Source organism: Chenopodium album, chromosome 15, assembly GCF_948465745.1.
Source record: "Chenopodium album chromosome 15, dcCheAlbu1.1, whole genome shotgun sequence".
Classification (NCBI taxonomy): Eukaryota; Viridiplantae; Streptophyta; class Magnoliopsida; order Caryophyllales; family Amaranthaceae; genus Chenopodium; species Chenopodium album.
Window position 1 is genome coordinate 42564946 of NC_137848.1, and position 27110 is coordinate 42592055.

At 34.6% G+C, this 27110-nt stretch overlaps 2 protein-coding genes across 2 annotated transcripts; one reads left to right on the forward strand and one right to left on the reverse strand.

Annotated features, from left to right (window-relative positions):
* Positions 1 to 2729: 2729 nt before the first annotated feature.
* LOC145582269 (homogentisate solanesyltransferase, chloroplastic-like) lies at positions 2730 to 10958 on the forward strand. The gene is made up of 10 exons (XM_081639278.1): positions 2730 to 3002; positions 4267 to 4388; positions 4495 to 4641; positions 5383 to 5608; positions 6377 to 6450; positions 7337 to 7429; positions 8445 to 8562; positions 8695 to 8757; positions 9251 to 9283; positions 10720 to 10958. The coding sequence occupies exons 1-10, from the start codon at positions 2790 to 2792 to the stop codon at positions 10792 to 10794; spliced, it is 1164 nt and encodes a 387-aa protein (XP_081495404.1). The 5' UTR covers positions 2730 to 2789; the 3' UTR covers positions 10795 to 10958.
* Positions 10959 to 11292: 334 nt separating this feature from the next.
* LOC145581210 (IQ domain-containing protein IQM6-like) lies at positions 11293 to 14362 on the reverse strand. Its single transcript, XM_081638260.1, has 8 exons — positions 14091 to 14362; positions 13450 to 13564; positions 13255 to 13320; positions 13034 to 13122; positions 12860 to 12950; positions 12333 to 12572; positions 12139 to 12240; positions 11293 to 12006 (listed from the first exon to the last, which is right to left on the reverse strand). Exons 1-8 carry the CDS (start codon positions 14360 to 14362, stop codon positions 11293 to 11295), a joined length of 1689 nt encoding a protein of 562 aa, XP_081494386.1.
* Between the last annotated feature and the right edge of the window lie 12748 nt (positions 14363 to 27110).

A 27110-nucleotide genomic window follows, 5' to 3' on the forward strand; every position in this document is an offset into this window, starting at 1 on the left:
GGGTAAATTCTCTACTCCAGTGATGGAGTTGACGAACTGACCGTGGGTTGCCCATCCCTCGATAGTTCCAGCATAAGATACTCATTGGGTAGGGCGAGGTTGGACTTTACCAACCTCCTCCATAGGTCCCACAATGTCAAAGCATCATGTGCAGTATTAGCCTTCTTCATTCCACCAATATCCTCTACGCTGTTATCTAACTCTCCCCGACCACGTTTTCCTCTTTCAAAAGGAAAAGTTGCATAGTCACCCTGCATCATGCTATTACGATCAAACCTCTTCCAGCTTCTTTTCCCATTTTTCAAAACAGGGTCAGTGTCCTGCCTAACATCAACAGCAGAGATATGAACTTCTTCACCTTCTATATTCTGAGCATCCTCGGCAACTATAAGGCCTCCTAATACTGGAATATCATCCGCAACTATTGCACTTACTGTGTCTTTCTGTTGCAGCTTCTCTATCTCCCTCTCCTCTACCTCCGAAGGCCCTTTGTCTAACTGCAAATCTTCAGTAGGGGTTGTTTATGTCACATGCTTTGTTACAAAGAGAGTCTTTCTGCAGGCCTTCACTTCATCAATTTCCTCAAGTAACTTCGTTCTCCCTCTTCGCGGAGTAGCTCGAATTCTCGTTGTCCAGCCTAATCCCCTTTTCTCCTGCTCCTCTTTAGAAATCTCCCCACAGTCCTTCTCACTGTGTCCAATTACGCCACACATTAGACAAAAGTAGGGGAGTCTTTCATACTTAAGTCGAATTTTTAAAACTCTTCCTTCCTTAATCTTGATCTCCATACTCTATTTGAGAGGCTTTGAAATATCAAGATTAATTTTTATTTGCCTATATTCCTCTAGTCCCAATTCATCTTGTTCTATGTCAATGAAGTCTCCAATTCTACCTCCAATTGCTTTCGCTATGGCATCCGAATGATAGTTAAAGGGCAAATCAAGGATCCGAATCCAGAATGGTGAATGAGTCAAAGGAACCTCCGTCGGCTGTTCACTCCCACCCACCTCGTTAAGAACAAGAAAATGATTTTCAAAGCACCATGGCCTACCCTCGAGAATTCTTTCTTTATCCTTCCAATGGAAAAATTGGAAGACAAAAAGATTAGGGCTTACCATCCTGATTATAATATTCTTCGAAACTGACCACGATTGAATCATGGTCTTTTTGAAAGCCTCCACATTATAGTTTCGATCTGTGATTAATTTCCCTACGAGCAATAACGAGACCCTTTCCGAAGAGTCTGAAACATCCAATTCACTTACATCTAAAACCTCCTCGTTATCGTATATCTGTAGAGTCTTGCATTTGTCAATAAGATCGTCAACCATGGCTGAGAATCAACCTCCGTGAGGTTAGGGTTTCCTGTCGTCTCAAGGAAGTAGAGAGCCTTGTCTTTCAAGGGAGTTTTAAATCCTATCAACCAATAACATGAAAATAGGTGCAACTTCAAATCAATTTCTTTTAATTGCTCTAACCATGCTACTATTGTTTAACAAATTTTAAGGATATATTCTTTTAATCCCTCCCACACACAATTTTATGAGTAGTAGTACTATTTTTTTTATTTATTTATTTATTAACAAGTATGATTGTCAAGTGATTATTATTTTATGAGTAAAAAATTTGAATTACATAAATAGTTTTCTCATATAGAGTGTATATTATATTGTGCTATTATATAGATTAACACAAATTTTTATATGTGGTTAGCCACACCGTGTGGCCGCGATTACTTATATGCTAGGGTTACTTATAAGTAACCCCTGTAAGTAACCCATGACCGACTGATTAACTCCCATAAGTAACTCCTAAACGACTGAATAACCCATGAATAACCCTTGAATAAGTAACCCCTATAATAAAGTAAATCCTGATTGATTGAGTAGCCCTTGAATAGTAACCCCTATAATTAAGTAAACCTTAATCGACTGAGTAACCCCTAAATAAGTAAGCCCTACAAGTAAGCTTGACCACACGTTGTGTCCAGTGACACAGAAAAAGCATCCATCAATCAATGATATCTTATGTCAAAATATCCTTAATAAAAAAGGATATACACCTTTTATATAACCATGTTTGTATCAATTTGGCATATAGATTTTAAAAAATTATCTTAAAATTCAATAAACAATCTGAGAATTGCCCAAGGCACAAAACTAGTAAAATAATAAATTGTGTCAGAACTTATTTTTTTTCTGATCTGATTTGATAGGTGTATATAATGTAAAAGAAAAAAAATAAAAATAAAATAAAATTTAGCGCTAATTCTATGCTACTCCAGGAGTACCGTGTGCATGGTACTCCAGGTTTATAAAATTTATATTATTTTAATATGAACTTCTTGTTATTTCAATTTATATATATGTTATTTTAAAATAAGTATATGTTATTTTATATTTGCATGTTGTTTTTTTTTTTCGACATTGATCCTTTTTCTGTACTCCAAGTTTATAAAATTCATGTTATTTTGATGTGAACCTCTTATTATTTCAATATATATATATATATATATATATATATATATATATATATATATATATATATATATATATATATATATATATATATATATATATATATATATATATTATTTTTTAAATAAATACTTGTTATTTTGATAAATGCATCATATTATTTTAGCAAAATAACATAAGATGCAAAATAACTCAAATATATTGGCTATAGTGTACCGTGATCCAGGGCTATATATAATACTAACTCAAAATTCAGTGACTCAACCTCTTTCTCAATCCTGCTTGACTGGACGTGTTGCTTCTGAATTCGAAATGGAGCTCTTACAGTGTTCATCCACTCCCACTCATCTTCATCCTATCTCTTCAATCAAACGAAATTTCTCTAATCCCACTTCTTTTCTTAATCAAAATCCCTCCAAAATTTCATTGGGATTTCCCACAAATTTCTCCTCCCTTCAATCAACAAGAAAATGCAGATTACCCACCATTACAATTTCCAGCTCTCGTCCCCGTTTATCCATCCGGGTATTTCCCGTAATTTAGTTGATTTTTTTAATTGCAATTATTATTTCATATAATTTATGTAATTTGTTTTGTGTCTGTTTGATTTTTGGATGAATTTCTTGTACTTGTGATGATGATGGTTGGAATAATTATTGGGATTTTGCTGTGATTAAGCTTTATTATTTTTATTATTATTATTATTATTATTATTATTATTATTATTATTATTATTATTATTGATTTAAGCTTTATTATTTATTGATTGAGATTATTGAATTTGAATTGATTTTAATGGAGGACAAAGTTGTGGAATTTAAACAAGATTTTACGACTCGATACCCGATATCAACTTAACTTCAAACTTCAATCTTGAAACTGACTTACATATCTTTGATATCCCTTGGTGGGTTGTACAGTATGTATTGGGGTTGCATTAAAGGCTATGTCTTGTGTATGTTTAATGAACAAAGTTCCTGGTGTCATATTGTAGTTTGAGGGTTATAAAATATTTTAGGACTTTGAAACTAAATGAATGTTTGGTGTGCCTTTTTTGAGAAGCATTCACAATTTGTATAAACCAATGACAAATTTTAAACTTTAGAGACCTGAAATCTGAATGAGAGGCTATCCTTTGGTGGTTTGTGACTTGTAAGCCATATTAGGTGTATTTGTTATTGCTACATGCCTTGGATGAATCGACAAAGGATTCGAAGACTTAGGAGTATCTTTGAGCTCTAAGTCAATCCCTTGTGGTCTTAGTCTTTGGTTTACATATACATTTTACCAGTATCTTTGAGCTCTAGTAGGTGGAGTTGAATTCCTGCCTTTGCCATGCTTGTCTATTTTGTTGTAGTTTCCTTAGATAATGATGAAAGATGTTCATTCAAGAAGTGAGGAGCTGTTTTCTATTCTATATCCCTTTTGATCCTCTTTGGAAATCTAGCATATCAGCTGTTAACGAGCACACATGAGTTAATAATGCATGAGCCAATATAACACCAACTAAGTTGCACCAGTGTGTTTTCTTTCAAGCAGGGAAAGAATAACATCATTTTCTAAATCGCAATCATTTACTTCAATATGAAAATATGTCCAAGCTCTTAGCCTTTGAGATAGTTGGTAATCCAACACGAGTGACCTAATGTCATTGAGAAAGATTGTGATTGTTTCTATATGAAGCTAAAGCTGTCTTAAATTTTATGATTTGCGTGTAGTTGTGTACTTGTGTAGCCTTGTTTGATCTCTAGTACATTGTATTGATTCAAGACTTTCAAGTGGTGTTTAGGCTAGTGCAGAAGCTGGAGCCTCTGACTCTGATCCAGTTGTAGACAAAGTTTCAGAGTTCAGAAATGCCTTTTGGAGATTCCTAAGACCACATACTATTCGTGGAACAGCTTTAGGCTCCTTGTAAGTTGCTTCTGTGCTAATCCAGCAATTTTTGTTGTTCTGTTATTCTTCTTATGAAGGCCTTGCGGGTACACTGAACTACTCTTTCTATACTTCTTATTGGCAGTGCTTTGGTGGCGAGAGCACTTATTGAAAATCCAAATTTGATAAGATGGTCTCTAGTGTTAAAGGCCGTTTCTGGTCTTGTCGCTCTGATATGTGGGAATGGCTATATAGTGGGCATCAATCAGATCTACGATATTGGTATTGATAAGTATGCAATTATAATTGTGATATAGTGTCATTTGGTTTGTATTCTTCTATTTGGTTTTTAAAAGGCGAATCATTATTGGACCAGCTAGTAGCTTTTATGTGTGCCTATACCATGCAATTCAATCTTATTGAATTCTGATGGGAATGTTTCAATTGAATTTGAATATTCCTACTTAGTTTGTCAGAGTCATAGTTGGATAGGTATAACTAATTATGTGATGATTTTTATTTGGCCATTTTAAGGCGTCGAATTCAATTTTAAGGCATCTAAAACGTAAAACTTCAAATCTTGAAAATTATACAAGACCTCAATGCCTTTAGCACTTGGCTACCACCAGTATCCCTGAATCCTCTTGAGTCATGGCATACATCTATCCATCCACTTTAAAATTATTGCAAAACGTGTTGCAAACACAAACACACACTTTGACATAATAATCATGAAATTGGAATTCTTGTCCTGTTACTACATAAGAATTATTGTTAGCTTAAAATAGTCCAGGAAATGCACACCCTTGAATTATTATTAGTATATTACTTACAGCTGAAAATAATTTCATCTATATGACAGTTGCACTTCGGTTATTTAGGGCAATTTTTGTTTGGTGGCAATGTTCAGTATTTTATCTTTCTAGATTTGGACTTCCTAGAATTTGTTGTTGTCTGAAATAGTAAGCGTGATTTTTTTTTTTTTTTTTTTTTTTTTTTTTTTTTTTTTAAATTTTTTAATTTTTGGTTACAGGGTGAACAAACCTTATTTACCTATAGCAGCAGGAGACCTTTCTGTCGGATCTGCATGGGTGCTAGTGTTGGCTTTTGCGGTCACTGGATTTTCTATTGTTGCAGCAAACTTTGGTCCTTTCATAACGTCCCTATATTGTTTGGGATTGTTTCTTGGAACCATCTATTCTGTTCCTCCTTTTAGAATGAAGCGGTTTCCTGTAGTAGCATTTCTTATAATTGCAACGGTATGCTTTGTATCTACTTCTGTCTTCTTGTAGCATTTAAAGTTTGTAGCTTATGTACCTGTTTCTGGAGCAGAGCCTCTGTTTTGTTCAACTTGTTTTGTCCGAAATTATCATATCTAACTTTAACTGAAATAATTTTGAATTAATTTTGTCTTTTCTTATTGATCTTATTTGGTAAGAAAACTTAATTTGTCTGTAATTGTCTTATTTGAGTGTGATTCTATCTGAAATTGTCACAAGAAAAATAAAAATAAAAAATTGTCAGAACTTACTTGTCTTGTTTGAAAAATGTTAATCAAGTAGATCCTAAAGTATGATGGAAGGGTTGGCTTGGCTTTTTTATTTATTTATTTTATTATTATTATTTTTTTTTATTAGGAGGGTTGGGTTTGTAGAAATACTTGTAATGTCTATCACATATGTTTGTATAAAAATCTGGACCAATTTCACCGATTATCTGATCTGTCTTGAATTGGTTCCACCGGGTGGCGGGTACCCAGGGGTACTGAATCCAAGAAGTGAGGTTTTGAAATCGGTCATGACTGGTTCTGAGATGTTGGATCCAGTACTGGTCCCGGTGATATCAAATCTGAGTCCAGAAAACTTGGTATCCGATGTTTTTTGGTCACCCCTAGTTATTGTTATTGGGTTATATTTGTGAGCATGGTGTCTACATGAGCAGATTCATCATAGCAGAGATGCTTGTGCTTGGTTTACTTTATGCACTTTTCAACACGGCTATGAAGATGATGCAGAATAACTTTGCAGGTTCGTGGATTTCTTCTAAATTTTGGTGTATACTATGCCACAAGAGCAGCATTAGGACTCCCATTTGAGTGGAGGTATGTCTTTGTTCTCAATAGATTGTTTTGTTCTTTCTATAATTAGGTAAACGGCACAGGGGTCTTTTTATATATTTATAATAATAATGCTCATTCTGTCTAGAATTTTGATTGAAAAAGTGAATTTTTGCATAATTATTATACAATAGAAGTATTTAATGTCTTAGAAAATGGTTTCATATATCTCTGCTACCCTGATCCAGGATTCTGATAGCAAAAACCTAGCATTTTGTAATCTGTTTGGTGAATTATTTGATTCTATCACTGACTTCCTTAGTAAGAGTTATTAACAGCTGTCTATAAAGTTTGTTTTTAGCTGTAATTATTGGCTGTTTATGTATTTTCTTTGAGGCCTGATTTTGTGCTCAAATGCTCAATAGTTTTGTATTAACGTCATTACCAATACTATCCCAGAATATTTAAGATCTTACTTACAGCAAAGTTGCTACTTGGATTTTGCATTTCTCCTCAAGTACTTATGTTGAATATACTTCAACATGGGTATAAGTATTATCATGCAAAACATTTTAAAAGCTGGTCGGGCTGGATACTGAGCTACATACTTGTGTTTGACTGAAGAAGAGTTTAAGTAACATAGAGTGGACTGAGGGGAGTGGCGTGTGTGGGGAAATGTTATGCACCCCTACTTCTGCAGTAACATAGTTGTTTCCATTTGATGATTTGCAGCAACCATGTGTTATTTGACAATGTATAAGAAGCTCAAACTGTTAAATAAGGCATATTGATTGAGTCCAATATAATGCAAAACTATTCTGACTTTAGTGTGATACTAGTCGAAATTTTACTCTTTGATGTTGCATGTGCACCATAGTAATTGAGCTAATCTAGACATTAACACACTCTATACTGTGATTTTGATATGCAGTTATCCTGTGGTTTTCATCACAACATTTGTAACTTTGTTTGCATTGGTGATAGCCATAACAAAAGATCTCCCAGATGTGGAAGGGGATCGCAAGTAAGTCCTGCTTCAATCATCTTTTCTTTGTAATTGTTTCATCATTTTTCTATTTATTGCATGTTTGCTTTATGTAGAAAGCATAGAATAATTTTGAAGAACAGCGGAAGGGCTTCATGTGAAAGATGAATTTTTGAGATGTATTGAACAAATAAACGTAAACATAAGTACATAAAAAACAGCTAGTAGCAGCGAGACAGGCTAATAACTTTTGAAGTGAATTATTATCATCCATCAAGTTTCCGGGGATAGTGGGAAATCAAAGTTTTGTACACATTTGATAATCTTGTTTCCTTTTAGGGCATCATAGGGTTTAAAGCTATATATGGAACTCATTTCTCTGGAAAAAAGTGTGTTAATAGTTGATGTGAAGAACACCCAGCTTCTATTTTCATGCATATAGTGAAAAGTGGTTAATGTAACAGTGAATTGATATGTAGTACTCCCCTTGTTCTTTTATGTTTTAATCGGCTATTGCAGACACAGAGAAATTTTTGAAGTAGGTTAGTATGTGTAGGATAAAATCTAAGAGAGAATGGAAAAGGTGGATGGGTGTAAGAAAATGGGGTAAGACGGGCAAGATGGTAAAGCGGGCATGCCTAAAATAGAATAAAGCAATATGACTAAAACAAAAACGAGCTGGAAAAAATAGAAAGTGGGTAGCACATAACAGAACTGAGGGAGTACTTCCATTATAGTCTTTGTCATTGCATATATAAGTATAATTTTATGAGAAAGGAAGATGCTATAAGAAAGAGATAATAAGGCCTGATTATATTGAAAAGAGAAACTTGGACAAATATTAAATTTCTATAGATATAATAATGAAAAAAAAAAAGTGCTGGTCAAATCATGAGATGGAAAGTGCACTACATAATCTTGGAAAACCCTAAATGGAAATTGTATACACCATTGTATGACTAAGGGAGTATCACTGGTAACATGGTTTCCTTTCATATTTCTCATGTTCTTCTCCAATGAAATTTTAAATTAATGTGACATAATGCTATTATAGGTTTCAGATATCAACCCTGGCGACAAAGCTGGGGGTGAAAAATATTTCACTTCTTGGTTCTGGCCTATTGCTGGTTAACTATATTGGCTCTATCGTTGCAGCTGTTTTCTTACCCGAGGTGAGTGTTCTTTAATTGACATGTTCACAATATATCTTTGCTTGTAGTTTAGGTTTTGGTTCTAGACAGTTGTATTTTGCTGAGAAAACTCCCCTTCCATATGATAACATGATTGGTTTGCTTGTTGTTTAGGCCTTCAGGCGCAGCTTGATGATACCTACACACACCATTTTGGCAATATGTTTAGTTTTCCAGGTATGCGCTTGTAATATTGATAGAAAAAAATCTTAAATAACTGATCAATCATTATCATGTTAGAGGGGCAAATTGCTTTATAATACCATCCAAATTTTTAACGTTAAGCCTAGTCCTCGTGAAACACTAGTGATATCACGTTTGTAATGAGTAAATATTTCATGGACATGTCATCCCTCAAAGCCTATGAATTGTTGGATTTATGCTAAGTTGCAAGTGTTGGTGGTGATGAGCAGAAGCAATTACAACTGAATCTTTATGGCCTAGGCTAAAATTGTCCAAGATACATGTGCAAGTGTTGGTTTAAGCCAAATTTATAATATTTTGTTGGTTGAAATCAAAATATCAACTGTCAAGTCATGCCACCTGCATTAATATACCGATGTGTGTGCTTAAGCTAAAGTGAACATATCATCTAACATGGGTAAATATTCACTAAGTATCTTTATTTCTGATGTGAATTCTTTGTGTGTTTTGTTATTCTTGTTTTCAGACATGGTTGCTCGACCAAGCTAAATACTCCAAGGTAATACTTTATATGTTTTTGTTAATGTTATGCTAGGGCCAAATTACTGTGATTATTATCTTATTTCAGATCTTTTTTGATAGATTTGCGTTATTGTAGAGACGGAAATTTGATCATTATCATTGTTTGTTTTCTGATTGAGTCCTTTCTTCTATTCTGTCTAAAGATATACACTTTTCTGAGTAAAAGATTCGAAAGTATAATCTAGATCAAATTGGCCTTGTGGTAAACACGAGGATTTCAAATTTCAGTATGGATTGCGTGGACCGTACTCTGACCCTTAATTTCACCTCAAATTTGCAAGTTAGATACTTGACACTTGCATGTTGGTACGACTCTAAGACACTTCAATTTGGGCCAAATCAGTCAAAGCTTTCATAAAGTGGCCATGTCTAACACTTAGGTCTGACAAGTGTCTGAGTAACTTAGGTTTTGGATGGAAATTCTGGCTGCTATTTTTGTGCTGCTACTGAAAATTAAAGTTACTCCAACAAATGGTTGACCAGAACAAGGATGAAATTCAGTTCATAAGATGGAATGTAATAGTGTAGGTACAATTCTCCTAATGATGTGAAAAACACCAAAGCCATGACAATTGCTTTTCAGTCATGAACTATTTGATTAAGATATTCCTTTTAGGGGAAAGATAATAACTAATAAGCCTCCAATGAAGGTAATAAGCCTCACTAATCAGCTTCACTTTTCTGAGATGTGCTGGAATAACAGGAAAAGCTGACCCTTTCCATGGACCATATTTGAATCAATTTCATCATAATGTGATAGCTAAGTCATCACTTTCAGTTTCATGTGAATGTTAAGTCAATCTTGGTAAGAATGCTGGAAGCATAATGATGAAAATACCGTCTAGTAAGAATCCAGCTGCTGGCTAGGCCAGCCAGATGCAACTAAGAAATTATTTGATAGTATTTGAAGGAGCCATGCTAATTGCTAACCTTAAATTCAATCACTATTACTCAACAGTAGTGAAGAGAAATGGAGGGGAAGGAAAGAGTGGCCTTCCATTTTCCTTCCAAATCTCTTTAACAATGTAAGAATTAGAATTGTTAAAAGGGGAAGGAAAATGGGTCCCTCTATTTTCTTTCCCTATGTCTTATCTAACTAAGGTATTTTAATTAAAAAAAAAAGAAAAAAAAAAAAGAAGCCAAGAAATGGAAAGAAAAAGGAAAAGGAATTTGTATCCCTCACCTTCCTTTACCTCCATTGTTCCTATCCAAATATAGTGTAGTGTGATGTTTCATGCCAAGTTCAAGCTTTCTTCATATCGTTTTCTTCTTTCAACCTTGGTCTATTATGATTGTTTAGCAGTTCTCTCTTCCCCCCACCCCAGTACCCTATCCCCACAATGAAAGGTGCTCGCTAGTATATCTGTATAAGCAGCTTCCAATTTCTGATTATTCTTTGACCTCATTTTTCAGGAAGCAATCACAACTTTCTACAGATTTATCTGGAACCTATTTTATGCAGAGTATATTATATTTCCTCTGCTTTGAAAATTCAACAGAAGCCTGGGTGATCAGGCAAGAATTTTCCTGATTTTGTTTATATTTCAACATACTGACTGTATCTAAATAGCATAGCATGTACCCTATTTCGGGACCATGTAATGTACCAAAATGTATGACATTCTAGGTTATTGTCATGATACCTTTATTCATCACCATATATTGATATCCAAAGCTATAATCGCAACAGTGGAAGCATGCAACAGAGTCAGTAATATGATGATTTTCCCATGCCAGTTTGGTTATTGACCAATAGCTAACTCGAGTCTGATTCATAATAATAAGGGTATCTAGTAATTGCGTAGTTTGTTTGGCAAATAGTTAATCTCGTTGTCAAAAGGAGCAAAACAAGAGTTGCCTAAAGATACATGGTTACATTCATGTCACAGTTCTTGATGCTTTTCATAGTCAAAAGCAGAAAGTTTCAGCATGGCTTTAACTTTTTTTACTGATTAGTAATTAGTGTCTGGATATTAATTGATTTGTTCAGGGGTCAGGACTAAGGTTACTTTTACTTGGAGACGTTTCTTTGTGTAAACCTGATGATGTCCGCGGGGTATAATTCATGCTCCGAGGAGTAGCATTACTACTCCTTGGAGACAATTGCACTTGCTCCAGCACTTGGCATTGCAACATTGAAGGATAATCCCTCACACACCCAATTCTAGGTCCGGCTCCTGTTGTCCATTTAAATTGTAAATGTTCGCCCAATTGGTAAGATCTGGTTCTTCTGTGACTTTGGATCCTCTTGAGGATTGTTGCTTCTGATATTCGCTCTTCAAACTCAGAATCGTCATACACCTCAAATAAGTTCAGTTTAGGACACATGAAATCTTGCTCTGAGAGTAGCGTTTCTTCTGCTGTCTCAAAGCCATCGTCTGTTGAGAAATTCTCTTCAACGTCGTCATCATTACTGGGACTTTGTTCTGGTGGTGGTTGTGGTGTCTTAAACTCTTCTTCCACCACTTCATGCATGCTTGGAATTCTAAGCTTGGCAATCTTAGAGCCTAAAAGTTGAGATCTTTTTATTAGCATGGCCGAGGTGGCAACTTCTGAAAGCTTCAAAACCTGTGGCCTTGGTTGGTTATCATCTTGAGTTAAACAGCTTGAGCTAGTACCTTCTTCCTCTGTTCTGAATTGATTCGTGCGGAAGGCAGGAGTTTTGCTATTAATTCCATCTTCTTCCTCCTGTGGTGTGCTCTACATTGACAAAACAAAATCAGGCAAGTACATGATTCTTTATAACTCCAAACAGTAGAACCGGGAAATCCTTAAAGCTAGAGGCAGCAAATGAGTCGTTCAGATAGAATTCGGTTAGGGAATTCTAAGTACCTTGACACAAGTGAGATCGACATTATGCTCTTTGAGGAACGACATAAATGCCTGGAAGTTTTCTTCTGTGGGAAGGTAGTGACCACTGTGAGGCCAAACTGACTGTAACAGTTGAACAGATTGTTAATCAAAACTCTTTAACTTTCAAATCCAAGAAAAAAAAAGAGTTCCAACATTAAAGAAATTGTTAGTACCACTAAAATGCCATTGTCAACAATCAATCTGCCAGCAGATAATGTAGCTCCTCCAGCCAAGAAACTTGAATGCTGAAACTTGCCTTTGATTTTCTGGGCAACATACAAGGTTTTTGTTGTGCTTAAAACGAAGATCCATTTAGTTCCTTTAGGTACTCCTACCGTATCAACAGCCTGTCGAGTTGCTTTGTATATGAGCTTTCCGTTCTCCACTATTACTTCATAAGCCTCCCTCTCTCCCTATAACACGAAGTCACATATCGTCTCAGGTTGTCCTCATGATCGATATTGATCAAATGACAATGCAATGATAACTAGAGCGGCTTTGTTCATTAATTTGTATTTAATCTTTTGGAGGGTACGGGGAGAGATTCAGAGATAGCAGGACGGATCATTTAATTTAGGCCAATTCAATTTAGGTTAATTAGTCGTTTAGTTTGTCTTCGTACCAATAACAGAATGGCTGGTTACTGTAAAGAAGAAATAATCGTAAGAAAGGTTTACGAAAGTTAAAGAAAAGAACTCACTGAATCTAGGTACTTGATGCATTGTTGTTGAAGTCGTGATCGTGAGCATCTGTCGAATAGGTCGACTTCTTTTCCATCTCCAATGTCAAGCCTAGTTTAAAAATTATGTTTGTCATGAATCTACCTTAAAATTGGTTGTACTTTATGAAATTGTGTTAAACATAGAATTTGTACCAATAAAAGAATGGTTGATTACTGTCACAATGAAGCCACATTGCATAGTAAAATTGTAAGTTATGCCCATAGCGATGTCGAGGATCTATCTATCGACAAAGGAAGGACGTGTGTTAGAAGTTTCGAAAAAGAATAAGATCCAACCTTTGTGATGTTGATGAGTAATATGATGTCAGTGTCTGAAATGTGGAAAAAAAGTTATTGAATAACATTGAACTCACAGCCTCGAGCCAATGTTGCAGGGCAAGTTTCCTAGATTTCGAATCTTTAGACGAGCCTTTTCCAACCTAAGTGAAGCCAAAAAATCATGAATATATGAACTATGAAACAAGAAAAACCCGAATATGCTAGGAATTGAACCAAGAAAAAACGAATATGCATATGCACCATGTTTGAAGAAATTCTTGATTACTAACTTTAGCAGCCCTTGTTCTTGCTCTTGACCATCGCGACAGAGCAGATTCAGGTTTCTCTATGTCAAAGAAAGAAATAGAGCTGTGCTTGAGTTCAGCAAAGTCTAGGACCTGCCACCTACATTGATCATTTAGAGACTTAAAACAATTATTAAGTTCTGTTTTCGAAAATTGACTGATATTATATACATAACCTTCTTGATGTTAGGCATTTGTAACTGATGCATGAGTTTGATGGAAAAATCGAATGATGATAATGATCTAACACATCATTTGAAGATTGTAGCAGTTGCTTGGCTAATGCAGGTTGACAGTTATGCATATATGAATACGACTAACATGCTACGTGCAACTTTTGATGTTGATTGTGCAAAATCTTACATGAAACTTGTAAGTCTCAAAATCGAGAAACAAAAACTAGTATAATGAGAAAATACATTCAGCTTTGATTTTGAGATGTCATACTGATAGAATATGATAATTATTCTAGTTAATATTCTGTATAGAAGGATATATTTTGTGAATGTTTTGTAAATATCTTTTGAGATTTCCTACCGAGATTAGGACTCATTGTTGTAACTCTATTTATATGAATCAATGGAACACACTCCAGGCTAAGGAGTTTTACATTATCTAACACATACCATTTTTGTTCAGCAAGCACAGCACAATCTGCAAGCTGCCTTCTGATCCGAAAACTTTTGTACACTTTCTGTAATTTTACTGCAGCCAAACTTCTATTATCTCGCATCTTGGGTGTTAATGATGAGGATGGTATTTTTGGAGTAGTCTGATGTAGTATTCGAGTATATGTCGATTGTTCAGAATCGAATTGTTCAGCATTAGCAGGCTCATCAACATTTTCCATGTTACAGGAAAATGGAATTTGCATCGTGATCTCTTCTGTTGAGTCCATCTCTTATAGCCTTTACAAACTTAACATCCAGATCTTCTGATCTTCACTCCTTTGCAAAGCCAAATAATCACTAGAAGACAGATTTTAGGCTTCGAGCACGAAAACAGCTAGAGATCATTAGCCCCATAGCGTACAGTGAAGGATGAAACTTTCATAAGTATTTGTAGATGAACATAGTCTTTGAGGTCCAACTCCCTGTAAAATTTACTTGGAGGAAGTTAGAATGCAAATTCAGTTACATTGTACAACTAAGGCTGTGCTACATAGATATGAAGGATATATGTTGCACAAATTTTTAAAGATCAATGATTCACCGAAAACAATAGTCACATATGAATGACATTAATTTGGGATTTTAAAAGCATTGTTTTTATAAAGAAATTAACATGATCTTTGATGGATTTTCAACCACATCTCCACTTGAAAGGTACAATAAGAAACTTTTAAAACAATGGGTATTAAAACCCAATTATTTAGAAACTATCAAGAAATTAAGGATTCTAAATAAGTAGGGATTTGATAACACAAATTCTTATATGTGGTCAGCCATCATGCGGATACTTCGTTTGAGTTTTAGGGGATACTCGATAAGTGTTACAGAGGTTACTTTGTCAGTCTTATACGGTTAACGGTTACTCAGTCAGTGATATATGGGGCAATTGATCAGTATTACAGGGGTTATTCAATCAGTCTTATAAAGATTACTTTGTTTTTTTACAAGCTACCTAACTGTCATATGTTATGAATAGTCGCACACAAGATGCGTTAATATACTTAAATTAATTTCTTGCTTTTATATGATATACATTCAAACTAAAGAAATTTTCTAGTTATTTTTTAAACTTGTTTATTATTTTGTGCACGTAATAAATCTGACTTATTATTAATTTAATTTAATTTAATTTTTTTTTCTTTTTGTTATATATATCAAAAGACGAGTTTTCTACCTAATTTTATTAGATTATTTCTCTTCTCTTAAAAAGTTTGGGGATGTGTATTTTTATTCTGTAATTTGACTTGTTATTGAGGATTTAGATTATAATTACTACTTGCATGATTAGCAGAATTATTCAAGGGATTGCTAGCGCGTGATTATTAAGTAAAAACATCATTTACACACACCACCAAAAAAAAAAAAAAAAAAAAAAAAAAAAAAAAAAAAACAAACCTCTGAAAACTGCACATTAAAGAGTTTATTGCATTTTGGCATTTTTTTTTCTAACTGTTCCATTCTCTAAACTAGAGTGTACCCGTGCAAAATGCACGGGATATATATTTTACAAAAAGATATTACAAAGATCTAATAACAAAAATATATTTTAAATACGTAAAGTTGATTGTGATATACGGAGTAGTAACCAACCCTAATATGAGGCTGGATACACCCGTTTAGCTAGCTATTATGAAAGTTAATCTGTAAATGTTATAAGGGTTACCCGTTCGGCCGTTCAACGTTATAATTGTTAACCATTAGTGTTATAAGAGTTACACCGTCAGTATTATAGGGGTTTGTTCTTTTGCAAACAGTCACATTGTTGGCTTGTTAGACAAAAATAGGGAAAAAAAATAAAAATAGTAGAAATGGAAGTTATTTGGATTATTATTTATTTATTTTTTTTATTTTAAATGGAAGTTATTTAAAGGATAGTGCAAAAAAAAAAAAGTGCATGAGAATTGAGGATTGAGGTTTTAAAGGCTTCTCATTCACTTACTCTACAATTATATTATAGATTAACTTTGCACATTACAATCTCGCATAATTAGATGAAAAGATTATAAATATTTTACAAGAAATGAATATGATAACTACAACTCCATTCTTTGAGTTTCTCACAAGGTCAGAATTTTTATGCAAACCCCATTCATTACCTTTTATGTTTAACTAACAAGATTAATTTGTTCAAGGACAAGTTTCAAAAATCATGTAAATAAAAATAATAATATTTTTTTTTTTTAAAAAAAAAACATGCAAATCGTGTTATTTATATACTTCAATTAATTGTTGTTATGCAGAGAAATAAAAATCTTAGAACAAAATATAGAGTTACATACCATCAAAGGAGATTTCTGCCTGATCAATCTGTAAAAAGAATGCAATTAAAAGGAAACATCAAGGAGAAAAGAGAAATAATGATACAAAATGATGGGACAAAATTTGTCAATAGAGGAAAATTTATTAATTAAAGGTTGGATAAAAGAAGAGAAAAAACAATGTAGGATGGAGAAAATATCATTAATAGAAAAAAACAATTAATAAAAAACCTTTGACAACTATTCTTCCAAAAATTCTTTTGACTTTTTTTAGAGGAATATCTACTAACCTTTTTGTTTTTAATGGTTGTGGTTGTGATTAATAAGCATTTATTTAAGAAGGGACTCTAGATTTTTACAAAAATAAACTAGTTATTGGTCAGGTCGGACGAAAACGATTTCCCTAATGATACGTATTGAGATGGATATTGCTTATTTTAGATTTTTGCCTACGAATTTTTACCTTTTACTTGAAAGGGTTTTTCTTGTTTTAGGCCTTAGGAAATTATTTTAATTACTAGGATATATTTGTTAGTTTAATTCGGTTAGTAAAATATAGCTTAACTTTAAAGATCTATTTGCAAAATATTATCTTTACAAGTTAGGATAAGTTTCCTAGTTAGATTAGAATATGTTCTACACGATTTTAGGCTAATTGTTTAGCTTATAAATACGTGGTTAAGAATTAATAAAAATCATATTTGAGTTTTGTTTATCATAGAAAAAACATGAGCTTAGCTTGTGTTTATGGCTTGTTAAACCTAGCCGTTGTGCTAAAATTTGATTCTTGAACTGAGCCTTCAAGTATCGCCTCTCAACCGAGCCTTGGGAGTTCTATCATTGTGTCACAAAAATTCTTTTAAACTCGTTTTTCCTCAAGAAAGACGAATACATACAACTATAATCGTATAATAAATATATTAAAATCCAAGAAAGGTTTAAAGATTGTTTCTTTTATTCGAGAAACTCAAAATGGTTGTGTAAATACGCATCACCTAAATATTGTTTAAATGTAAATTAATTCCCTATTTACATCGGTATAAAAATTTATTCCCACTATATTGTCCACCTAGGATTGGTGGAAGTTTTTTTTTTTTTTTTTTTTTTTGGTTTAGCAAAGAATCGCTAACGGTGATAGCGGTTCTATACATTAAAACAGCAAACACCGTTAGCGATTCTTTTAATTAAAGTGGAAAAAAATAAATTAAAGTGTGATATTATTTAATTAAAAGAACCACTGACGTTGCTTGAAGTTTTAAGGTATAGAACCGCTATAACCTAAAGTGTAAAAATAAAAAATAAGTGTGATATTATTTAATTAAAAGAACCGCTAATGGTGTTTGCGGTTTTAAGATATAGAACCTCTATCACCTAAAGTATAAAAAAAAGGTGTGATATTATTTAATTAAAAGAACCGCTAACGGTGCTTGCGGTTTTAATTTATAGAACAACTATTACCGTTAGCGGTTTTTTACTAAACCAAAAAAAAAGAAAAAAAAAACCCAACCTTCTACCAATCCTACGTGGTGGGAATAAGTTTTTATACTGACGCAAATAGAGAGTTAATTTACATTTGAGCAATATTTAGGGAAATCGTTTGGCCAAGCGATGGCTCGGCTCGTCATAAATGTATACGACAACTAGATGAAGCCCGTGCGATGCACGATTTGTTTGAATTTTAAAATGATTTATATATATATATATATATATATATATATATATATATATATATATATATATATATTTATGTGCTAAAATGTGTTATATATTTAGATAAAATTCCTAATATCAAAAGATAATATTTTATATTTAATTAATTTAAATTGGGAAATCTCATTCGTCAATTTTGCTTACGTGTCATTTAAATTATTTAATTCTAAAAGAATTTAATATTCTCGTATTTAATTGGCTACCACTAAAATTTATTATCTTACATGGCGCGCTGAAAAAAATAAATTCTATGCAGCTCTCTAAAAGCTCGGGAAAAAACTCCCCTTTATATATATATTAGATTATTAACTACTCCGTATTAATTAATTACTAATAAATATTTAATAAATAATATTTAATAAAATTTATGTAATAATTAGTAATAGTAAGGAGTAATAAAAAAATTATTTGTTTTTAATAAAATTAAGTAATAATTAGCAAAATTAGTATGAAGTAATAAAAAATTAAAAGTTATTAATAAACTAATTAATTGCTTCGTAGTAATTACTTTAATAAATAATATTCATTAAGAGATGTTAATTATTTATATTTATTAGTAATTATATAATAATTGTTTAATATTCCCTTTAATCATTATTGAATAATAAATTAACTACACTAAACAGTTTATAATTATTTTTTTTATAATTTTAGTTTGATATAACCTAATAGGTATGTAAATAATTAATAAACAAGTTTGCATTACCAATTAGTATTTTATATTTAGTTACGAATACTCATAATAGATGAATAAGTACACATAATAATGTCCTTCAAGTTCATTTTACATAGTTTAAGCGAACAAAATAACAACTTATTTTAGTAATCATATATTTGTATACAACCAGTAAAAACAATCAATGTTAACAAGCAGTCAAACCAACCAATGTAAACAGCCGGCATCCAACAATCAATTGCCAAACAAGACCTAGAATGTCTCTCCTCCTTAGACCTATCTAATAATGCCCTAATGCAAACCCCCCATAAGCCTCATAGGCTCCTCCCCCCCCCCCCCCCCCAACTTTCTCTCTCATAAAATTGAAATTGAACTTGGTTTAAACACTTAAAGTTTATTTAATGCATAATGTTAATTAAGATGCTACAATGGTGGTTGAATGGTAATGCAATGGTGATGCCTAGTGCGGTGGAAAATGGATGTTGGAAGAAAAGGGGAGAGATTTGAGACTTTTGCGAAGGCACGTGCTATGCACGTACATGATAGTCAATGTCGAAAGTGGTAGTTAATGACTAAAGTCCAAGAAACGGTCCTGGTGCATGAGCAAAAAATTAAGTACTTTAAGGTCCCAAATTACCACCTTTAATTTGTCCTTTTTTTTTAATAATAATAAAATACCCTATCTCACAAAATGACAAACATAAAAATCTCTTTTAACAAATTTCTCATACTTAAACTAATTAATGATGACGATACTTGCAAAATTTTCTAATTGCTTTAAAATTAAATTTGGCTTAATATTAAATATACCCTCTCATCAATTCTTAAAAGTTTTTCCCATTTACAAGTACATGTTTGTCAATGCATTACTTTGACCACAAATATTTTTAATTGCATATTAGTAAAAAAAAAAATATATAACAATTGAATATTAATAATTTATTTATTAAGATGAATTAATTAACACCCAACATGACTATATTATGTTTTATATATTGAGAGTAATTAGAAAAATCTCTTATCTTATGAATAGTGATCAAAATAGCCTTTATGTGGACAGCACAACCGAAAACTTGATCTGCCCGAATAAAGGTAAGAGGCGGTGAAATCTTATGTTGTGTCTTTTATGACATGGTATTTAAAAAAAAAGTTTTAAAGGAGTATGTAGGAATAATATAATCAAAAAGCAATTTTTTTTATTTTTTTTTATTTTTGACAAAGGATACAATCAGATTACATATTAATACTAAAGCTAATAAAATTAACCGCTGCTTCTCCAGCAAATTGATGAGCTCGATGGACATGCTGTCAATCCGCCTTGCGTACACTACAAACCTAAAAGGTTAAGCCCAGTTGTTTAATCTTCCAGATGAGCTAAAGGTAATTAACGTTACCATCACCGTCCCTCCTCAGAAGGTTCACAAGATTATGGGAATAAGTGAAAACCGTAAGGGAAAGAAACCCTTAACCAAAGGCCCATTGTAACCCGTACAAGCAGGACATTGCCTCCGCATGTAAAGCTGAGGAACAAACCCCGAAGTTATAGCCGCCAATGATCCAATCATCCAATAGGTCACTATTATCCATCCCATCCTAGCATGTTGAGTATCTTTAAACCAAGAACCATCTTTTAATTTTGTTGAGAAAGTGAAGCACTCCCTTGGTTAACCAGCCCAAGCTGAGCTAGGCATCACTGTCACCCGGAGCAGCAGAAGCGTCGACGTCGACAAAGATTGTGTGGGAATCCATAACCTCCACAAATTGAGAATCAAACGACCAGGTAGAATTAGAATTCCTAAAAATTCTAGAATTTCGACATAACCAAAGACTCCAAAGCGTACTAACGAAGGCAACTAAGCGAGTACTAAAAGGCCCATCTTGACTAATAAAAATTCGGATATAATCTTGGATCCAATCTGAGAGAGAAAGACCTCCATTAAATTCTGAGCGGATACCGAGACATCCACCCCTCCAAATTGTTTGTGCACTAGAGTACATCCTAAAGATGTGTTGTAAATCCTCTGGTTCTGAATGGCAGAGATCACAGAACACATCTTGAATCAGAACACCTCTATATTGAAGTTCCACCTTAACTGCAAGAGCTCGATGTAGCAATTTCCACAAAAACAAATTCCATTATTTAGGTTGCAACTAGAGAGACCAAAGGAATTTCCAGAATGCTCCTGTATTAGAAAGTGTGGAAGTAGGGGCGAGTTGTTGTTGAAGCATAGCATAACCTGTCTTCACCGAGTATCTCCCCGATGGGGTACGCGACCAATAACAAAAGTCTCCCTGAGTCGTATCAGGTGATTCCATAGCAAGAATTTTCGACGCATCCGCTGGAACAAACCAGGAGACTATGTTATCATTGTCCCACACTCTAGTGTGTGGATGGATAAAAAACCAACAGTACGATCTACTGTATGGTGTAAAGGAATTCCGGGCTTGAACTCCAAAATGCTACCATTGACCTGATTAGTCGAACCAGCCAGAGTAGACTAACCGTTACCTATTTTCCAATTGCAACCCTGTTGTAAAAGAGTGTCCGCCTTTAGTAATCCACGAAGGCCGTAGGAGTGAAGACCAGAAAATCTAGCCCGACCATTAGGACTGTTGGAAAGAAAGTCGTCTGCGCAACAAAGACTTTAGAAACAAATAGTTGTGGGTTTGTAAAAAATCTCCACACCCGTTTCATTAGCAACGCCTTGTTTAAGGAAGACAAGCAACGAATACCCAAGCCACCCATGCCACGAGGAAGATGCATGGTATCCTTATTAACCCAATACGGACCTTTAGAATTAGAATGCGACCAGAAGACGCACATGAGTAAGGAATCAATTTTCCCAGTGACTGAAACCGGTAACTCATAGCAAGCAAGAACATGTGAAGCCATTGCTACAAGAATAGAGTTAATAAATATTAACTTCTAAGATTGAGACAGATGGATAGCATTTATGCAGTTTACTCTTTCAACAATTTTGTCGATGATAAATTGGAAGTGGTCCTTATTTTTTCCAATGAAATCGATTGGAGCACCCAAATGATGATCAAACACCTGAACATGCTTTATTTGGAATATTGATTTGAACCCTTCTTGAGTAGAAATACTGATATTTTAGCTAAACTTAATCAAAGATTTTGACAGGTTTAGCTCTTCACCAAAAATCTAAGTAAACCGTTGAATGATCAACACAATATTAGTACACGAAGAAGTAGTTGCCCGAAAAAAGATGAGAGCATCATCCGCAAAGAATAAATATGAGATAGTTGGACTCGTTCTAGACAGCTTGATTCCTTGAAACATCTTCAGATCCTGACCTAGATGCAACATACGAGAGAAAGTATCCATGTAGAAAAGGAAAAGGTACGGAGAAATCGAATCACCTTGGCGAAGACCACACTGTGGCTTAAAGGTGTCCGAGGTAGTACCATTGATTAGTGATTTGTCAGAAAATGTCGAAAGACATTGTTGAATCATCTGTAACCAACGATCCGGAAAGCCATAGGCTTTTAAGACCCGCAAAAAAAATTTCGAGTGAATTCTGTCATAAGCTTTGCTCATATCGATTTTAATCGACGCAAGCCAATTAGTACCAGATTTCAAACAATTAATTTTCTCCATCAACTCATGGCTCAAAAAGATATTATCTGTCATAACGCGTCCTTGAACAAAGGCATGCTGAGAGTCCGAAATAAGAAGAGGAAGATATTGGCGTAGTCTGGCTATGTAGACACCAAATTGTGTCTCCCCAAAAACCAAACCCAGTGATGAGTATCTTTCACGTCATTGAATATCGAGTAAGGTGAAATGTTAAAGAGTCTCGTGAATTTTCATTTTTCTAACCTTTCTTTAAATGTTTTAAGCCAAAATCATTAATTTCGTGCCTTTAAGCCCAAAATAATTCATTTTGTGTCCCTTAAAATCATTCATTTCGTTTCCTTTTTATAAAAACGTCCAAACCAGTTTATTTTGGTCCATAATCTGTAGACATCTACTTTTGGCCTCCTGTCCCGACAGGAAGTGCTATGACGATAAATAAAACCATCTTTGTGCTGGATCAACGTGAAGAATGCTTATGGACAACTGATTAAATCGCAAGAACGCAAAATGACTAGCCTAACCCAAAACAAAATGAATTAAGGTCCAAATTAACTAAGCCCGATCATAATTAGGCTTAAGCTCGAGGTTAAAATCTAATTATGACGAATTTAGAGGCGCATAGGTTAAAAATCAATGCTGCCAGAGAGAAATCCGTGCGCATCTCAATGAGTCGCGTTGGACTGGCGCGCGCAACTTAATCGGTTGCCCGTGACACCCAGTACAACTGCTAGTGATGCGCTTACGGAAAATTCAGAATTTCATAAAAATATAAAATCAAATTTTACCATAATGCCGCGCGCAAGATGTGTAGTTGCGCTGCCCTGAGCAGCACATCTAAATCACTTGCGCTGGGCAGTCGTGCGCAACCCATTTAGATGCGCGTGACACCTGCTGCGGCAGAACACTCAAAACCCTAAATGCATCCATTCCCTATAAATAGAGGCTTAATACGAGGCTTAAACATACAGAAATTAACCTAAAACGCCGGCAGAAACTTTGTGAACTTATGAACTCTTAACCCTCTTGTCCTAAACACCCACCCCCCTAAATACTTGTTACTACGGTGGAGGTTCTCGAACAAGAAGGAGTCCATAAGTGCTCTAAATGAAGATCTAGCAAGGAGAAATGGTAAATTCCCGAGCACTTAGATCAATCACCTTTATTTTCTTGTTTAAATAACTTTTAATTAATTAATTAGTGTTGTTTGATCACTTTAAACGGATTTTTAATTTATTGATTCCACATAGTATCTTGTGTTAATTAAAGAATAGAATTGAATAATTAATTGTTGATTGATCACCTAAGTCAAGGCGAATCTTGTTTATTTATTGTTCTTTTCACGAATATTGATTAAATAAGAATAATGACCTTTGCAATGTAATTCCTACGTGATTAATGCTTGTAAATAAAATCAACTAACTTAGTTTTAGGTATCACGTTGCATATATTGTTTGGTGATGAAATTGTGAAAAAGGAAGAGCTAGTAGAGGCCGTACTAGGGCTAGAATAGTGATTCCTCCTTAAAAGGAATATTATTTTAGTACCTTCGCTCCCGAACTCATTTCTGGTACATGTAGACCAATTTGGGCATGGGTAAACTTACGATTCGTGCTAAATATCCCTTGAACTCTACTTGGGAGAAAGGTATGAACGAGGTTTATGAGTTTCCTCAAACTCATTGGCGATTCCTACTTGTTTCTTACAAAAAAGTGTAATGATAGAATCAATTCTAATTCAAGGTCCCCCAAACAGTCAGGAATTCAAATCCGAATACACCCTAACAAGTGTAAAGTCCTAGGATTTTAAAGGGCCATGGGCATTTAAGGAGAAGGATCCCCTACGATGGGGCACACCCTCCTTACAGTGGCAACTCCACTGGAGACTTAGAGGTTACAAGATTTATTTTTAGTTATGGTCCAAGGTTTCTAACACTAGGTTACCTATGGGTTGTGACAGGAATTAACTTGGATAATCTCTAGTTAGAGAGCGAGACTTGAACGCATAATATCTTCCTTTTTCACAAAAGTAAAAATCAAACAAGCAACATTGCATCATGCATAAATCATATCACACTATAACCTTTGGGGATTGGCTCATTGACTAGGGGTTGCCAACACTAGGCTTCTATCCCGAAATCAATAACAATCATCCCACCCATATCACCAAAAAAATGTTGGGAGGGCTATGTCATGAGTCAACACGTTGAGTGATTGATTTGTGCATCGTTCCTTAAGATATGGTACCTTAGATACCCAAGCTTTTGACCTTAGAAAGGCATTATGTGAATCTTGGCTTATGGTATGCTTATGTGATAATATGACTATATGCGACGTGTTTAGGATAGCTTTTTTAGTTTGGTTAGGTTCCCAATTGCGAAGTTGTCCCTTCGTAATTTTGAGTTGCATTCGAAGGGTATAAAAAAAATCGTCAAAAAAAGAAGACGCAACAAAAAAAAACTACTCGAAAAAAAATCTTTTTGTACGAGCAGGTGGCGCGTGCAACTCATGAAGTTGCGCGACCACAACCAGCGCAAGAGTTTGGGATGCACGCGCCTTCCGCGCACAACCTGGTTACTTGCGTGCGCCTATTGTTACGAGGTACTTTTGATTTCTCAAAGAACAATTGACTCGTACAAACAATATCATTATTAATGAATTGTTTAAAGGTGATGTTATCCATTCGAATGCATCTTGCATCTTTTTTTTCTTTTTTTCTTATTTTTTCTAAACAAGCGTATCGATTTCGTTAACCTTTTGTACTTCCTTTAGGGCCGGTTTCCAAGCTTGGGAACGAAGACTACCGGGCACTTGCATTCTACGTTTACCATCAAAAAATTCACCCCTTTCAAACCATCTTCCCTCAACAACTCACTCTAGTCCAACAATGATGTCAACCATAGAGCAAATCCAAGAAGAGATTGTTCGCTTGAGAGAGGAAAGGGCTCAAGATGCCGAGGAGAGAAGAATTAAGAAATTAGAAAAAACTGAAAAGAAAATTCCGAAGCTTTGGCTTTGCAACAAAAGATGGATGAACTATCCATAAAAGAGAAGTCATTAGAGAAGCTTGTTCTTCGTTCCACAATGGGGAACAAGTACTTTGATGCAGAAACGTTTGCTCCTCCTACAGGACTCACTTTACAAGAAAAGTTCGTAGCTACGGACTTGCCAATATTTAAGGTGACTAATAATCCAAAAAATCATTTAATGAGTTTTACTGGCACCATGGCTTTAAAGGGAGTCGATCCTAAGCTTTATGCTTTGACTTTACCTTTATCTCTAGACCCAGCCGCGAGAGAGTGGTACTATGGGCTAGATGCTAAGTTCAAGACATCATGGGAAGATGTAGTTTAGACTTTATCACCCAATATGAGAGTAACGTAGAGTTCAAATCAACTTTGCGTGAACTTGAAATGCTTAAACAAGGAGACGATGAAGGTTTCCTTGTATTCTATGGTAGATGGAGAGAAAAGGCGGCCCACCTTGCCCAAAGGCCACCTGAACTCGAGTTAGTACAAAAGTTCATTGACAATTGTCATGAGAAGTACAATAAACATCTACGCTACCTTGGTTTAGACACTTTTCAAAAGGTCTATTTTGTGGCTACTAGGATTGAAGATGATCTTACTAAAGAAAAGGCAAATAAGCCTCATCATCAACCTAAGAATAATTACAAAAAGGGGAATGATAACACTTCATCCTCTATTGATGTATTTGCGACTTCCACGTAATATAATAACACAACGCAATATCATAGTAATGACCCACGGAGAAGATGGTCAAGAGAAAGAAGATTTATACAATTTCTTGTGAGCTATAAAGAGTTGCTAGAAAAATTAAACGAAAAAGGATTGCTCGCACCAACAGGGCCAACGCCACCCACTTCTCCAGAAAAAATAAACTCTCAATGGGATGACAATGCCTATTGTGCTTATCATAGAGGTGTTGGGCATGATACTGAACGTTACTTTGTCCTAAAGCACAAAATTCAAGATCTAGTAGATGATGGGAGAATTCCTATGCCTAAACCCAACAACAATGTATCCCCATTGGGGACATTTCACATTGATGAGGATCATGTGGGAAGTGATATGTTCAATCCTTTGAATTATATTACTCCCATAGGGAAGCCTCTAACCACAACACTCATAAGGGCAACTAATGAAGTGTGTGGATTATGGGACGACGACTTCCAAGACTTATATGTCTCTAAGTATGTCACTATCCCACCTCCACCTTGTCTACAAAACGAAACAAGTGGAGCACTTGATTGGGATCATTTCTTGGGGAAATCACAAGATTTATCAAATCTCTCCTTGGATGAATAATGACATTAAGCACAACTCATGGAGCATCTTGAAATGGAGCACACTCAAAGATTCTAGAAGAAAGTTGGTTCACGGGTCCTATAACTAACTCAAATGAGATAGATCACCTAACTCGTTCTGGGCGAATTTATCAAACACAACCAAATAGATCTTTGACCACTCAATATCGAGTTCAAAATCCAGTACTACCTCCACCTGAGGTGGAAGATCCATTGGTCAAACAACTTCACCAATCTAAGGCGAATGTTAACATTCGGGAACTCTTAAGTACTTCTAAACAAAATAGGAATTCTCTCATGAATGCTCAAACTGCTTTGTCTGTAAGTACGAACACGACTCCATAGGATCTCGTTAGCTTGCTTACTAGCGAAAAATCCGACAAATCAATCACCTTTACTAGTGATTA

What these genes read in the sequence shown, in the direction of transcription:
- LOC145582269 (XM_081639278.1), top strand. Translation starts at nt 2,790, where the DNA reads ATGGAGCTCTTACAGTGTTCATCCACTCCCACTCATCTTCATCCTATC. An exon ending in GTCCCCGTTTATCCATCCGG is followed by an intron (nt 3,003 to 4,266) that starts GTATTTCCCGTA and finishes AGTGGTGTTTAG; the next exon opens with GCTAGTGCAGAAGCTGGAGC. An exon ending in GGAACAGCTTTAGGCTCCTT is followed by an intron (nt 4,389 to 4,494) that starts GTAAGTTGCTTC and finishes TCTTATTGGCAG; the next exon opens with TGCTTTGGTGGCGAGAGCAC.
- LOC145581210 (XM_081638260.1), bottom strand. Translation starts at nt 14,362, where the DNA reads ATGGACTCAACAGAAGAGATCACGATGCAAATTCCATTTTCCTGTAAC. An exon ending in CAAGAACAAGGGCTGCTAAA is followed by an intron (nt 13,321 to 13,449) that starts GTTAGTAATCAA and finishes GGCTTCACTTAG; the next exon opens with GTTGGAAAAGGCTCGTCTAA. An exon ending in TTGACAATGGCATTTTAGTG is followed by an intron (nt 12,241 to 12,332) that starts GTACTAACAATT and finishes CAACTGTTACAG; the next exon opens with TCAGTTTGGCCTCACAGTGG.